Below are 17,098 nucleotides of genomic sequence, written 5' to 3'. Positions count from 1 at the left end.
TTAATACTTGCCTTTGAGTTCATTAACGCCCCTCTTAAAAGTATATGGTTCCTTACTTATCTTGAACAGATAATGCTCTTCTACAATTTCTACACTGAGTTGTGCCTCCGCTGAATCTGCTTAGAGTATTTCCAAATAGCCACACATTCCAATGCACACCTTGAAATAGCATAGGTCTTTCTTAAAGTGTAATTGGTTTTTAATTTCCTTGAATTGCTGAGTGCATTCAGAAATAGTTATTGGGCCTCATTACGACCCAGACGCTAATGGGTTAACGGCGCCGTAAAAGGCTGCAGCGCCGTTAACCTATTAGCGCCTAATTACGAGGTCCCTTTGCGGGACCCGACCTTAACGGCTGGTGTAGAACAGCCGTTAAAGTAGGGACCCGCAAAGGGACCTTGGTGCTAATTACAGTGCCGCAATTTGCGGCAACGTACTTAGCGCCTTCCCCATTCCCATTGAGCCCTATGGGGCAAAAATGGGTATGGGGAAGGGCCATGGAGGAAGGGGGAATTACCGCCCCGCCAACCTTGTAATGGGGTGGTAATTCCCCCTTTCTCCATGGCAGAGTCGGTAACTAACCGGCATGGACCATGGTGCTGATAGCACCATGGTCTTCCGCCAGGGTCGTAATGAGGCCCATTGTATTTTAATAATTGGCAATGAGTAGTTTAAGACCTCTCACAAAAATATATGAGTTGTTTTACTAGCTCTGAACTGAGTTATAAAAAGTAATGTTGCAAGGAGTATACTTGTAATAGGGTTGGTTTTTAAGTGATTGCTTTAACTGAGTGTCACTGCATGACTGACAGGGTCTACTGCCCTTGAACTATTGACTGTATTCTAAAAGTTTATTTAAGCTGGTCTCCCCAAGAATAGCGGGTTGCATTCTAAATGTGTAATAGGTTTGACTCACCTTGAACTGCTGATTGCTATTCTCAATAAAGTTATCCTTTGGGTTATAAGGAGTTGGTTTTTATAATTGTGTTTACATATAATGTGAAAGTACTTATTAACCCGAGTTACCTTGGTCTACTTGTAGTTAAATAAACCCTTTATCTGTATGATGCATAGTGTTTCAGTGTTTCTTTGGACCATATGTATGCTACAATTCCGTTGTACCAAGCTACAGCCGTCTCTCCCTCCTAAAATAAGGATGGCTACTGTGTCCGTGCTATCAAATGTTCTCAGGTGGTACAGGCTTATACTAAGAGTGAATTTATGTATTGCCTTAGATGTATGGTTTTATGAAGCTCTTAGTTGGACTTTAGAAAAACTGTCCTAACAAGTACCCAAAGTGAAAAGTCCAGGAACACACTTAGACAAACAGTTATAAAAGTACATATTTATTTATGGCCATATACCACTATGAAAAATGACTACCAGTATGTAATTTCATAACAAAATACTAAATAAAAGATACATATATACAATCACTGGAGTAAGCAAAATACATAACACACCTCTGCAAAGGAAGTTAAGTATTAGTATGCAGCACTACAGGCCCACAGAGATACAACACTAACTTTAAAAGTCCATCCCTAAAATGTATGGGATTTTGTGTCCAAAAGTTCACCAAAGTTCCACACAATTTTTTGAAACAGGAAAACGTTAGTGGAGGGCTTTCAGGATCCAATGAAAAGTTACAAATGATAGAAGTTCCAAATAGTAGAGGACAGTTTTCTAGCTAACAAAAATGTCCCCCACTTTCGGAATGCAAGCAGACAATGGAAAAGCCAAACTACTGTAAAACCTTTCCAAAGTTGCCAAATTTTATAGGGAGGTATGGGGTTCAGATAAGTACTGTTACAACTCACCCCATACTCTAATTCTTCTTAGGACTATAAAGATCTTTAGAAGAGGGTCCAAGGCTGCTTTTCCCACCATCAGCTACGGTCCTTGATGCCCATAGGTTGCATGTTTGAACACTTCTCCGGTCGGCGGCACAGTCTTCTGGATGGAGAATTCCAAAGAATTCGATGCAGGACCCCTCTCAGCGCAGGACAGGATGCAAGAAAGATGTTTTGGATAACGGCCACCATAACACAGCGACACAGGGGGACACACTTGTCATGGTCAGACTTCACCTCATATCTCAGGTCATCTTGAAGGTGAAACCATGAACATTTGCAGAGATGAGTCCTGTAGCACAAGCCGTTGGTCCCCAAAGTTTGGGATCTCAATGCAGAATGGCGATGTCTGCATAACGGTAGTCTGAACTCTTCTTCCCAGGACTCCGAGCTGATGCCGAGAATGGATGTTCCCTCCATTCCAAGGGTCGAAGCTCCTTCGCAGGACATCTGAAGATCACTTACAAGACAGGGCTCTTTCAAGACAGAAGCAAAGGTGGGTCACCAGACCTTCTTCCAATGGGTCCACGGTCTCCTTACATGTCTTCCAGCTGGACAGGAGACTTGGCTCTTTCAGATTTCTTCCTGGAACGCTCTGCAACGGGTGCAGCAGTCCTCTTCTTATCCAAAAGGCAGGTAAGAACTCCCACTAGCCAATGAAAGATCTGGCTGACAAACACACACACCAGCAGTGGTCCAATAAGGACCACTGGTGGCACTGTTCATGCATACCATTCAGACACACAGAAACCAGTTTGTGGATGGATTGGGGCTAGACAGTCCCAACCCACTTTGTGGCAGCAGACACACCTGGCCCTGCAGTAGCCCACAAAAAGCCTTAGCTTTACCAGGCACTGGAAGTCCATATAAGGATTTTCCTGTCCTCACAGGTCAGGAAGAAGGGTTAGTGACAAGATGGCCAAGGGACAAATGAAAAACCTTCGGGCATGGCCATGTTTGGACACTACCCACAGTAGGTAGCCAAACGTGGTAAACACAGTAAGGATAAATTAAATTACACCACAAAATAGCAAAAAGTAACTGCTGCCACCAGCTTGTCCCGTAGGCACACCTACAGTAACCGAAATTCTCCTGAGTGTTGGTCTATGGCAAAACAAAATGTGTACCTCATTGTACTGCGTTATAAGATGCATTGTGCAATGATAAAATGCATCAACGCTCAAGCACCGGTTTCTCTGAACTGAAGCTGCCGACAGCACATCAAAGCTCTCTTGCTCTACTCTCTCTCAATCCCACTAACAACCCCCCTACCAACCCTCCTGTCACTGGCCCCATAACGTAACATAACATAAAAAGTTACCATAAGTGGCAACAGTGCAACAAGACTGAGGGACACAATATTTCCCAGTACTGACAGCCTGAAGTACATGTCAGTTTCCCGCTGACAAATTAGCAAAAGCCAGTGTAGTGAAGCAGACAGTTCAGCTCAAATTCAAAAATAAAAAGCAAAATCTTTGGGGGTCCATAAAAATGGAGGGAAAGTTGCTGTAAAGAGAAATCTTTTCTAACAGACTGGCCCCCTAATAAATCTTCAATCTTTAAACATTAAAAGCACATCCCTGCAGAGAAGCACTCCGTTGGAGGAGCCATGATATACATTGTGGTATAGGTCATGCTCGTTTATGAAACCCCAAGCTGAGATCCTACTGGTTGTGATGAGGGGCAACAACAGAATGAGTTTCCTTCAAACAAATATTGAAAACAGAAATAGAGGCAATGTTTAAGTCTATTATGACAGTGATTCATCAATAAACCCCCCTAAGAGATGTGTCACCAACGCCATACATAGTGCAAATGGTCAAGAGGCCTTTGATGACGTATGAGTGAGTCACATTCCTATGTAGGTTTTACCTCCCCCCGTCTCGAAAAAAATGATGGTTGAGCCTACCCTACCACTCTGCGTTAAACAGCAGGTGACGGGGCACACATTCTGAAAGTCTTTCTTTTCTTGTTACAGTCCCAGTGTTTGGTGTTAATGCTTATGAATGTATCTAGTGCCATACTGTTCCATCTGCATAAGACGGAGACAAATTCATGTCATTTTACTGTAAAAGCACACTGATGCTGAATTTGTACAGCTTTCCTGTTCTGATTTTTACCTCCTGAGATGCACTGCAAGTTTAATTAGAATGATGCACTTCACAACAGTCGGGTGCTTTCGCTCATACTGCCTCATGGCTGTACACTCTGTTAAATGCCTTTTTACAGAAATGAAAAAGAAGGGTTTAAAAATAAAAAAAAAACTATCCACCAAAGTGTAAAATCTGAAAGGTTCTGACGACTATGCTCAACACATGTCCCTAAATACTCCGTAATGCACTGAAAATTAGACAATTTCCATTGGAGGCAAAGGCTTTTGGCCTGCAACACATGATCTGTATACAGGCACTGGAGTTTTACTGGGATTGTGATGCTTGCAATATTATCTGTAAAATGCAATTATCCAGATGGGCCAGATCAATTGCTATAGGCAATCTGCACAGTTTAGAATAGTCTAGCAGGTGACTGTTAGCTGAGACAAAATATGATGGAATGAGGATAGCTAACTGCATGGAGACTGGAAAACAACGCAAATATTTACAGTAAATGATGAGAGCTACCCCATCAAATGTGGAAGTTCTAGGAGTATTCTTGAAACCCTGATGAGAGTAACTTCCCAGAGTAAATTGTAGGAACAAAATATTGGCGCGATATAACATGCACTTATATCCATCCAGAAGTTAAAAAAATACAAACTGGTAAACAAAAAAATATAGGAATATAAGGAACAGAAAAGAAAAGAAATTATGGAAACAATACACTCCACTTGATAAAACTGCATGCTGAGGCAAAAGACCAGCTCACCTGAGTTTTTAGCTGGGCAGGGGTTGCAAGGCTCTCCGAAGCCATGATCGGGGCTGGCACAGCAGCACTCAGATTTTGTAACAGCCCCAGGAAATGGCCTGGCACATGACCCCTTTTTAATGGCCCCATAGCAGGTGCTGCGCATGTGAGTGTCCACACAGACGCGGCCGTCGATGCCAATCGTCAAACCGCCCAGGCACTCGCATCGGAAAGACCCCTCTGAGTTTATGCACCGACCGTTCATGCAGATGCCGGGGGTCTGACATTCATCGACATCTGAAATTGGAAAGATCGGTTATCGTTGGTACTTACTGTTTATTCATGTTATTTTTAAAACACTTCATAAAAATATAATTGAGAAAGACAGTTCTACCAAAATCTGAAAATTATTTAAAATAACAAAAAGATTTGCTTGAAATTGGGAAACAAGATAAAGTTGCTATCATCGAACATAATTGTTATTAATTAAAAATTGTAGTTCCATGAGCAGTCAGACGCAGTCGAACTTCATGTCAAAACATTTTAGGGCAGATGGGATTGCTCTTTATTGCAATTGTTCAAAATGTAAAACAAATTAATTGCAATATAACAACAATAGCAAAATAGTAGACTATTTTAAAGGTATCTTCTACACTTCACAGTTAGATTGCAGAAATCAATTATATTTTTGACAAATGAAAACCTAGAATAGATGTTTTAAGAAAGGTAATTGTCGCCATTGCGAGTTCATCTTTACTGCTATTGGTAGATACTAGCACATTACATTACGTAGTACATTACGAGCTCAAACAGTTCAACTCATATACTTTCTGGAGGGACCTTATAGCTTAAGTGATAATAATGAACACTAATAACTATTTAAGAATGCACTAAGCAAAGCAGTGAAAGCAAAACTCAATGACACTTTAAGAAGACAATGTACACAATGGCCCTCATTCCGAGTATGGTGGTAGCCATGTGGCATTAGCTCCATGGCTGCCTCCCATACCGGTACCACCTCCAGTGTTGTCCAATGGGGACTTACCGGTCCATTCTGACCCTGGAGGGACCAGTAAGTCCCCATTGTACAAACCATTCACCATTCCCATTTCAGCCCCCACAGGGAGGGCGCAAATAATGGGCTTGCGAATGGCAAGCCCGTTATTTGCGCCCTGGTCCCCTCCCCTAACAGGACCTGTAAGGTACGTTTGGTCTAAACCCAGAGGTTTTGCTATTTGGTCAATAGCAAAACCTCTGGGTATTAAGCACGTTATAAATAACCCATCATATCATATCATATCAAGTTTAGTAATTGAACCATTGGTACATAACTATTTTGTATCTAATAGCTAGTTATATTTAGTCATACCCTGTATACCTTTAAGAACTGTAGAATACAGTTTCTAAGGCAAGTAAGAACTTTATGAAACTATTTTAGAATAGCACCAAAGTAATTCAGAGAAGCGCAACCCAGGGTTCCAAGTTTAGAAGAGCAGCAGCTATTCAAGGTAAGATTTATATACTTTTTAAAGGAGCCTCCTGCTACTTAAAGGAATGTATACACCCTAAGACTGTTTAATATCTGTATGAAGCAGACAAGATAAAGCAAAACCCAATGATACATTTTAAGAATGACACAAGGTTATTCAATGCAAGTAAACCCTATTGGTGAGCTTGTACACTCATTCAGCTAAGAAAACGAAAACAGTACTTGTTACTTTTCAGGAGGGAAACACCTTTCAAAGTTAGTAAAGCAATGTATACACTTTTTAGAGGTGCAGAATCCAACTCAAAAGTGAGCATAAACGTAATGACACTTTGTAATGTCTTCTTTCACAGAGATAAAGTTACCACAATAACTTCTTTAGCACGTAAGTACTGCAGTTTGAGATAGGGTTCAGTTGCAGGAAAGTCAACGTTCCATAGGACATCTTCTTAAACAAGTACGTATTCACTTTCAGAGTTAGTTAAAGTGTTCACATACTTCCCAGAAGGCTCCCTATATGTGTTCCAGCATTAGGCCTGGGCAAGTGGTAGGGGCAAACTCCCACCCACACGAATCACCCACTCAGCCTAACAGGATGCACACCAGACGCATGATTCCACGAAAGGTTCGGATGGATTCAGACTTTAGAAGACCATGCACCACACACAGATTCAAGGTCCAAGGGTTTTGGCAGTTTGCGGCCCAGCAAGGTTGCAGCACATCGTGGGATGGCTCCAATTGCAGATCTTCTTGAGCTAGTGGATCTCACAGTCTCTGGGTAGGAGTCATCACATTTGGGACCCCTTGGTTGATTATAAGGAAGGGTTGCATGATATTTCAGTTACACAGCAGGCCCTTTGGTCGCTGGAAATGTCTACAGATGTCTTTTCTTAATCTGCCTCTTTAGTTTCAGCTCCAGTGGTCAACTTGACAGCAGTTTCCAGGTTTGGAGTATTTATCAGAAACTACAGCACAACTTCTGCAATCTCTCCCTGCAGTTTACAGAAAGGGGCGGTTTGGCTGTCCAATCAGGACCATTGATACTGGGTTCCTTTAAGGCAAGGTGAAAGAAAAAGGGCTGCTGAGTTTTGTCCCCCACACCACTCCCCTATCCCCCTCGTTTAATGCCTGCTCAGACACTCTGGAGCCTGGACGTGGAATACAAAAAATGCATGCCAAAGTAAAAACTTCCACTGAGGTCGTTCCCACCTTGAATCATTGCGGAAGACCCCAGAAACAACAAGCAAATGAGAAATGGCAAAAAAGAAGAAACCCATAATTTTAGCAAAATGGCTCCCCTTGTATGCATTACTGAGACTGATTTAACAGCCTGCGAGTAATACGACTAAAACTTCACTGAGATTAAACCACTGCCACCAACCATTCAAGTAAACTTGCAATTGTAACAAAAATGCTTCAGGTAAGTAAGTAAGGGGATGCATTGTATCCCCCCAGCAGTCCACATACGGTGTGGTATTCTGGCTCACTATATACAATTTAAAGGGGTGTGACAATCCATTGGGAACAGTAGTTCACCCAAGTACCATAAAGAGAAACTAACAGGGAAGCCCAAAAGGGCAACCCAGCCTAAGCCCAAACATTATAGGAAACTATAATTCCAAACATACACTATGGAGAGACACACAAAGGTCACCCATAAAAAGAGTAAAAGACTAGGTGAGAGGGGAATATGTTTCCCACTCACCTAGGTACAAGGTTACATAATTACCAAGGGCACAGGGGTTGACATAGGTCAGGAAGATTTATCATAATTATGAAAACCTTACCTAACACATTGCAATTCCTGAAATGATTCAGTGGGAAGTCTGACCCAAATTTCAACCTGCCTCCTTTGTCATCAGTGATAGAGAAGACAGACCAATCCCTGGCACACAGAAATGCAGTGCTTCATTGGGGAATGCTGTTAGGACTGATTTTCTATACCCTGAACTGGTGGACAGATGCATAGAAGGCCAACCTATATTGTGACAGGGACATCTCTGGGGAGCTGTAGCCAAACCAGTTCGAGGTGGATCCACAATGAGTACACTCAATGGAAATCACAAATTACACTTAGACAATATGTATAAAAATAAAGGTATTTATTTATAGCCAAATATCAATATGAAAAATGACTTCTAGCAGGTAGAAATATCACACAACACTAATAGTAGATTACATGTATACAACCACTAGACTAGGGCATAATACAAATTAAACTCCTGTAAAAGAAAGTGCAGATTAGTGTTATGTATTACCGGTCCACAAGGAATCAACCCTAACTTCAAAAGTCCTTCCGTAAGTTGTCAGGGGCCTTGGAAGAAGGTCTGAGGTTGCTTTTCCAGCTGTCAACCTCAGTCCTTGATTCACAGGGGTTGCACGTTTGAGCTGATCTCTGGTCGGTGTCTTTCGCTGGTGCAAGGACTCTCAGATGAAGAATGCAGAAAAACATGATACAGGACCCCACTCAGGAATAGACTCGATGCAGGTAGGCTATTTCGGATGGTGGTCACTGCAGCACGATGATGGAAAGGGCATCACTTGTCATGGTCAGACTTTCCCTCTCAGGTCCCTTTGACGCTAGCACTCCGAAATTAAGCTGAGGTAAGTCTTGTAGAACAAGCTGAGGATCCCCCAAGTTCCAGGCCTCAACTCAGAACGACGAAGTTGGCAGCACCAAAGACCAAACTCAGAGCTGGTCAGCCACAGGACAGTCCCGGGACACTTCTGATGGCTCTCCTTCGCAGAGTACCGAGCAGACTTCAGGAATGGATATTCCCTCCACTCCAAGGGTCACAGTTCCCTCACAAGACTGCTGAAGATCAATAGCAAGACAGGGCTCCACCAGGACAGCAGCAGAAGTTGTTTTTCAGGTCCCCTTCATTCGGGTCTCCAGTCTTTTAACAGGACTCACAGTTTGACAGGAGTCTTGGCTCCTTCAGGTTACTCCAGGATCTCTGACGAATGGGTGCAGGGGTCCTCTTCTTATTCTAAAAGCCAGGTAAGAGCCGAAACTCCCACTAACCAATAGCAGGACTAGCCACACACACACCCCAGCAGTGGTCCAATCAGGACCACTGGTGGGAACACTCATGCATACCACTCAGACACACTAAAACTAGTTTGTGCATTAGGACCAGACAGTCCTAGCCAACAAGCCAACATCCTACCAGCAAACACACATAGCCCTCCAGTAGGCTGCCAAAAGCTTCTGCTTTCCCGAACACTGGAAGTCCATATAAGTATTTTCCTGGCCTCAAAGGCCAGGAAGAAGGCTAAAAGACAAGATGGCCAAAGGAAAAGCGAAAAACCTTGGGGCACGGCCATGTTTGGACACTAGCCACAGTTAGTAGCCAAACGTGGAAAACACGGTAAGGCTCAAACAAAAAGCACAAAAAATGGTAAAAAGTCACAGCTGCAACCATCGTGTCTATTTAGCACACCAAGAGTAATCAAAAATCATTTGAGTGTTAGTCTAGGGCAAAAACAAATGTGGACCCCATTGTACTGCATTGTAAGATGCATTGTACAATGATAAAAAGTTACCACAAGTGATAACAAGTTACTAAAAGTAGTAACAAAGTCGCAAGACTAAGGGAAACAATGTTTCCCAGCACTGACAGCATGAAGGACATGTCTGTTTCCCCATAACAGATGAGCAAATACAGTGTAGTGAAGCTTAAGGCTTCACTGCACTGTAAAAAGAACAGGTCCATAAAAAATAAAAGCAAAAAGTTTGGGGGTCCATAAAAATAGAAGGAAAGGTGCAGTATAGAGAAATATTTCCCAACAAGTGCCTTGCCATCTACATCAAAGCACATTCAAAACAAATTGTTTCACAGTACAAAATAATGTGAACATGTTGCAGAGGCCTAACCTTAGACAGGAACACTGGCCTGATGCGGGTTCCTTTAGTTCAGTGTGAATTGTTAGTAGCTTACAGGTCTAGTAAAGAGTGGTTGCAGATTAGAAATGTGACACTGCTTTAAATGACTTCTGTTGACGCTGACAGTGAAATATTATGAAAAGACAATGGGCCTCATTAGTACCATGGTGGCAGCCGTGCCCTTATTAAGGGCACGACTGCCGCCAGTAATACATTTTTACTGGGTCCATGAAATGGCCAATTACCAGGTCATGCTGACCTTGGCGGAGACCAGTAATTGCCCATTCCATGGACCTGGTAAAAATAAATCCCCATTCCCATTTGGACCCCGTAGGGCTCAATGGGAATGGGGATGATGCTAACAACGGGCCTGTTAATAACGGGCCCGTTGTTAGCATGCTTGTCCCCTCGTAGGACCAGCAAAGGACGTCTGGTAAAACCAGTCGTCCAGAGCTAATCCCGCTAGGGGACCTCGTAATAGGGCAGTACAGGGTTAGCGGCACTGGCACCTTTACCAGCGCCGTTAACCCCTACCACCCTCCTCGTAATGAGGCCAAATGACTCAAATGCATTCATGAAGAGGTTTGAGTTCACCATAATCTTTCCTTGAGCATCGGGACACTTGCAAATAAAAAAGCCTGTATTCTATGGAATATTTTGAACACTCTGTTATGATATAACACATAATAACGATCCACTGTCGTGGAAGGGACTTTTGACCAAGCTGGTTTGCCAAGGTTGGTATTCAGTGGTTTCAATATACAAAATGAAAAGTGGTTAGTTTGGTCATGGATAATTGATCACTGTGATGGTGCTACCGATGTATGATGAGGTGTGTGGATAGAACCCCAGTAAACAAAAGAGAAAATATGAAAATGCAATGATCAATTTTTCAAGACCAACATTACCACTTTTAATTTGGTTTAGATGAAACCCCATTTGAGCACTTTGATCTTTTGGTGCAAATGTGGACAGCATTGATATTATACTCATTCCTTCCAGCATTGATATTACTATCTTCCCTCCATCCTTTCTTGCTTCATCCCTCAGGTTGCCCCTCCTTTCCCCTATCACTTCTTTCCTTTCTCCATCCTTTTATCTGACCTGTCTTGCTTCAATTCCCTGACTACTTCATGTATGTTAATTTCATTCTTTCTTTATTCTCTTTCTCTCAACTTTCTTTTTAACTTTTCTCATACTTTACCCTCATGTTATCTCCTTCTGCTTCCTCTCATATTCTCAACTTCCTACTTGCTCTTTTCTACTCTCGCCTTTCCTCTCATAACACTTTCCTTTCTTTTATCTCCTACTTACATTCCTCGAATCTGATTCCCTTTTTCCTCTCAACAAATGTCTTCCTTTAAATGTTCTTCCCTCCTTCCCTACGGCCGGCCTTCCTTCCTTCCTTCCTTCCTTCCTTCCTTCCTTCCTTCCTTCCTTCCTTCCTTCCTTCCTTCCTTCCTTCCTTCCTTCCTTCCTTCCTTCCTTCCTTCCTTCCTTCCTTCCTTCCTTCCTTCCTTCCTTCCTCCCTCCCTCCCTCCCTCCCTCCCTCCCTCCCTCCCTCCCTCCCTCCCTCCCTCCCTCCCTTCCTTCCTTCCTTCCTTCCTTCCTTCCTTCCTTCCTTCCTTCCTTCCTTCCTTCCTTCCTTCCTTCCTTCCTTCCTTCCTTCCTTCCTTCCTTCCTTCCTTCCTTCCTTCCCTACATCCCCTTGTTTCCTTTCTTCTGGTGTCTCATCTCCCTCCTTCATTCATTCCTCCCTTCCCGTTTTCTTCCATCCTTCGATTCCTTCACCTCATTTCCTTTCTATCTTCCTCTAATCTCCTTTGAACCTTTTTAACCTTGTTTCCTTTCTTTCTTCACTCATCACCATCCTTCATTCCAAGCTCTATCAGACTCCGTCCCTCTCTCTCTTCCTTTCTTCTGGCACAACCCTCTCTCCCTTTCTTCCTCCCTTCCTTCCTGCCTTTCTTCTTTCCTTCCTCCCTCCTCTTCCTACCTTCCTTCTCTTCCTGGATTCCTTCTTGTCTTTCTTTCTTCCCTCCCATTACTTCCACTTTTACCTCCTCCCAGCCTCATTTCCTTCCTTCTTTCATTCTTTCCTGTACTCTGATTCTTTCCTCAGGAAATGGAAATGGAAATGTTACATGCCATAGTTAATTGAGCTTTCTTTTATCATTAAAATCGACATTGTGTGTTGATGCAATTTTTACATTTTTTCTGGTGCATGAAATTGCGAAACTATCTTTTCAGTAACAGACCAATCAATACATCTGGATTTCAAACGGATGTACAAAAGGGAAGTGTTTCAATTGTGAGTTCAGGTACCAAAGCTTATTAAATGCAATTGTGAAAGGTGGGTAGTTCCTGCTAACTGCCTCCCTCGTGTATGTATATTGTATTCGTGGTGGGGAGGGCGGCATAGGTGCTAGTACCCAAGGTATTTCAGCACTTAACCATAAAAACAAAAAGAGGAAGAATGAGTAAGTAAAAGCAGGGGATAGTAGGCAATTAGAATAAGAAAGTTCTCACTTTCCATCTAAAGGCATATAACTTCTTTGTGCAAAATTAGATTCAGGAAGGGAATTCCAAAGTTTGATAGAGAGGATCGCACAAGATTTCCCAAGAGCTTTACATCTTTTAATAGGGTTTATGAATATTGTAAGTCTAGTAGCATATTTTTGTGGATGACTGGATGTGAGAAGCTTGAATCTCTGTTTAAGATAATCTGGTTCCATACCTCATATGCATCAGTGTGCAATAAAGCTCTACTACAGCTAACAGGGAGCCAATGCAGTTTGCACAGATGCAGTATTATACGGACATCTCTGGGGGGATCCTTAACTATGTTGGCTGCTTAATTTTGGTAAAACCTGTAATCGCTGGAAGGCATATTCAGTTGTGCCAGCCTATAGTGCATTGCAGTAATCAGGTCTGTATCCTACTATGGAATCGGCAATGTGGACACAATGTTCCATGGATGGGAGCTATTTTATTTGTCTCAGCAACATGAGATAGTAATTACATGATCTGATCACATGGTTTGTGTGAAACATCATATAACGAGAGGAGTGTCTGAATGGTGATAGCGGGATGTTAGCATATACATGGTGCAAGTCCCAGCCAGTTATTAGCCATCCTTTTTTCAACCCGAGAGAAGACAAATTGTGTACCGAACATGTTGGAAGAATACTCAAAATTTGGTCTGAAAAGGATTTGGGGGTCTTGCACATAGTTTGAAATATGGCAGCCAAATCAGTCTGAAAATCATGAAAAGTTTTTATGTAGATATTTAACAATTATTGGGATAAACAGGATCCATGTGAAATTCCCGAATTCACGAGAGAATGTGCTGAGACAAACTCACCTAACTGAACTCTAGATGTGCGATTTGTCAGACATTCCCGAACTCGATTTATACTTTGCTTGGATACTTTAATAGTTTCATTGATATGTTGTGGAAGAATGGAGTGATCCAATGTATCGAAAGCTGGAGACACATCTAGCAGCATTTGCACAACTGTATCACCTTTGTCAATTACTTGTTGACAAGGGTATTTGAGCAGTTTCAGGACTCCTGTGGGGGTGGAAACCAGATTGCCGATCCTCTAGCATCAAATGTTATACGATGCATAGTCAAATCTGTGTTGTGGCAATCCTAACAAGAATTTTCACAAAAAATAGACAATTCATAATCAGTCTATAGTTTGTGGGAACAGCAGGATCCAAGGTGGGTTTCTTGAGGAGATGAGTAATCCATGTCTGTTTTAGCACAGAAGGTATAGCACTTTCCTGAAATGTGGCAAATGCGTCAGTGCCTTTTACGTTTGAATGTGTGGGGCAACAATCTAAAGGTTGGGTTTAGATTGCCCCAGTCAATAGTGAGAGATCATGGGAGTTGTAGTTTGACACAGCGGAAGAGCCTCAGGCCACTGCCTTGGATTATATTTCGATCAGATATATATATATATATATATATATATATATATATATATATATATATATATATATATGTATTTGGTTATTTATAACGTGCTTAATATCCAGGTTTCTAAGCACGGCCACCAGGATCAAACCTGTGTTGCTCCGCGTCATCTTGCTTCCAAGACGAGCACGTTGCCCCTGAGCTATCCTCCCGCGACCTAGACTGGTCTATCTGGCAACAGAACATATGCTGCACATTTCCACCAAAAATGCAGCTCCAGGTAGACTGCTTTCAACAAAAGTTGTAAAGATTCATAAAATATGGCCACTTTATGTGGGAACCCGAGTTTATTATTTTTTTTTACCCCGTCTGACATGGACTAATACTGCTTGGAAAATTAATAACTGCTTCTTCAAATGCTCAGACTCTTCATCAGACCCACAGAAGGTGTGTGGACCAGTCTGGAACATTTATAAAAGAAATGTCACCTGACCACTATACATCTGCCATCAGAGCTGGGAGAATCCTTTCTTTGTTGACAGAAAAAGCCACTGAGGGGAAATTCTTGTGAAATTGTGAGTATACAGGCTGAAAGTAGATCCTAACCAGTATAAAGAACATTGCCTTCCAATCCCATTTCTCATCTCTCGCAGTCTCCTTCTCTCTCTCTATCTCTCTCTCCCATGGGTGGACTGGGAACCATGAAAGACACTGCAAATAATTACTGGGAACCAAAAGAGGCCCTGGAAATCATTTTCAAAGTGGCCCCATATTACACACTTTCAGCAAACCCAGCCTTTTCCTATGGGAAATTTGGAACTACCACAAAAAAGAATCCCAGGGTGCAGAGGCCCACCAGCAAATCTCCAGAGTTCCCTAAGGCCAGTCCACCCTGCTCCCCCCTCTCGCTTTCTCTCTCTCCATCATGCACCCTCAAAGAGCAGCACACAAAGAAGAACGTCATACTCACCGACGCAGTAGCGCCCGTTAGGAGCCAGCACAAAGCCAGGTTTGCAGATGCACTTGAAGCTGCCATCCTCGTTGATGCACATGCCATTCAAGCACATGTTGGTGGTGGCACATTCATCATGATCTGTTGGAGAGATTATAAAATGTTACAGATGTGGAACTTTCACTGACTAGCTCTGAAGTGTTATAAAGGTTCCGGGGATGTAGAGCCAGTCAGGGGCGTTGCTAAGGTGGGGGCTAAGGGGCTATAGCCCCTGATCTTTTGGTTGTAGCCCCGGATAGAATCTCAGGAGCTACAGCCAAAAGACTAGCTAGCCCCCAGTCCCAACGGTTCCGACATCAGTTTAGCCCCGGGTCTTTTCCAGACCTAGCAACACCCCTGGAGCCAGTCAATATATTAGCAGCACCTTCGGAGGCACCATTAATTTGGGGATGACTGAAGAGGAACAATGGCTTCAATAGGGAAGGTAAGGATTTCAATCTCCAATCACAGAGGTGCAATGTAGGCACCAGGGCAAGTGAAGGTGTTAACAATAGCCTGGAGCCATACATGGGAAGTTAGCTCATCGCCTGCACATGCCTGGACAGCAAACAGAACAACTCTCTCTCACTCTCTATTCTCCCTTCTGGTCCTACTCACTCTGCAGGGCACACTCTTGATGCTCTGATCTCTTCTGACCTTCCCCTCTCCCTCCCTCTCTCCACTCCTCTCTCCTGGAGTGATCACTTTCTTCTATCCTCCCACCTCTCCCTCCCTACCCCACAGGCTAAGCCACCCTCTTCACTGCCACCCACCTTCTCGGTCATCCGACCCATGAAGCGCGTGTCAGCTGAGGCTTTCGCTGCCACCTTCTCGCCCCCTCCTCCCCCCTCGGCTGACTCCCACCCCGACACAGCCCTCTCCATGCTCTATTCCTCTATATCTGATACTCTCGACATCCTTGCCCCCGTCATGAGAATCCGCCTGAAGCCCAAAGCCAAATGTAATTCCTGGTACGACTCGGATCTCGTCACCCTAAAACGCAAGTGCAGGGTGGCAGAGAGGAAATGGCGTGCTTCATGTTCATCCTCTGACAAACTGGCCTGCCGCCTGCTCCAAAGGCAATACCGGCTCTCCGTTCTCACTAAGAAGAGAGCCCTTATCCAAGCCCGCATCTCTGAGGCATCAAACAACTCGGCCGAACTCTTTAAAATCTGCAAGGAGCTGGCCAACCCTGCTGCAGTCTCTACCTCTCCTGTCCCCTCACAGGCCCTCTGCACTGCACTGGCCTCGCACTTCATCTCAAAAACTCAGGATATCCTGTCCTCACTCTCCTCCCCTCTCCTCCCTCCCTCTCTTCCTGGCTCTTCCTCTTGCTCTCTTGCAGCCGCCCCTCCGCCCTCCTTCTCTTCATTTCCACCTTTTTCTGCTGACGAGGTTTCCAGACAAGTCCGATCTATGAAAGCCTCGTCTAAACAGGTTCACCCCTGTTCCTCCAAAACCATCAAGGACCACATCGTCTCCCTGGCTCCTGCCCTGGCTGACTTTTGCAACCACTCATTCGCCTCTGGAGTCTTCCCATCCCCCCTCAAGCACTCCCTTGTGCACCCCCTCCTCAAGAAACCCTCTTCCGACCCCTCCTGCCCGGCCAACTATCGCCCAATCTCCATTACTCCCTTCCTGGGCAAGCTCCTGGAGAAACTGGCCATCTCCCAGCTTAACCTCCATGCTGAATCTGTGGGTAATCTTCATGACCATCAATCCGGCTTCAGAGCGGCCAGAAGCACGGAAACTGCTCTCCTGAACATCCGTGAGGACCTGCTCCTAAACCTCGATTCCAACACTCCCTGTGTTCTCATTCTGCTCGATCTCTCCTCTGCCTTTGACACTGTCAACCATGCCATCCTGCTCAACCGTCTCCGTGATAACCTGGGTATCACTGGTCAGGCTCTGGCATGGCTGACCTCTTTCCTCTCTGGTCGACCCTCCCAGGTCCAAATGGGCTCCTTCCTCTCTGACATCTTTTTCTCCACCTGTGGTGTCCCCCAGGGATCCAACCTCTCTCCCTGGCTTTTCAACCAGTATCTGGCACTCCTTGCCCACCGCATCGCCGCCCTCTGCCCCCACTTCCAGTGCTATGCGGACGATACCCAGCTCATTT

At 43.9% G+C, this 17,098-nt stretch overlaps 1 protein-coding gene across 1 annotated transcript in view; it reads right to left on the bottom strand.

Moving 5' to 3' along the window:
- Positions 1-17,098, bottom strand: part of LOC138577245 (fibrillin-2-like) — a 454,244-nt gene that overhangs the window by 155,278 nt on the left and 281,868 nt on the right. The window contains exons 15-16 of the mRNA XM_069649613.1: positions 14,959-15,081; positions 4,716-4,991 (exon numbers count right to left, since the gene is read on the bottom strand). Of these exons, the coding sequence (XP_069505714.1) occupies positions 4,716-4,991; positions 14,959-15,081 (399 nt within the window). The remainder of the gene's footprint in view (positions 1-4,715; positions 4,992-14,958; positions 15,082-17,098) is intronic.

The sequence above is a fragment of the Ambystoma mexicanum genome, chromosome 1p (genome assembly GCF_040938575.1).
Source record: "Ambystoma mexicanum isolate Mex_15411 chromosome 1p, UKY_AmexF1_1, whole genome shotgun sequence".
Classification (NCBI taxonomy): domain Eukaryota; kingdom Metazoa; phylum Chordata; class Amphibia; order Caudata; family Ambystomatidae; genus Ambystoma; species Ambystoma mexicanum.
Note: the sequence above shows the minus strand (reverse complement) of the source record. Positions and strands in the feature narration are given on the sequence as shown.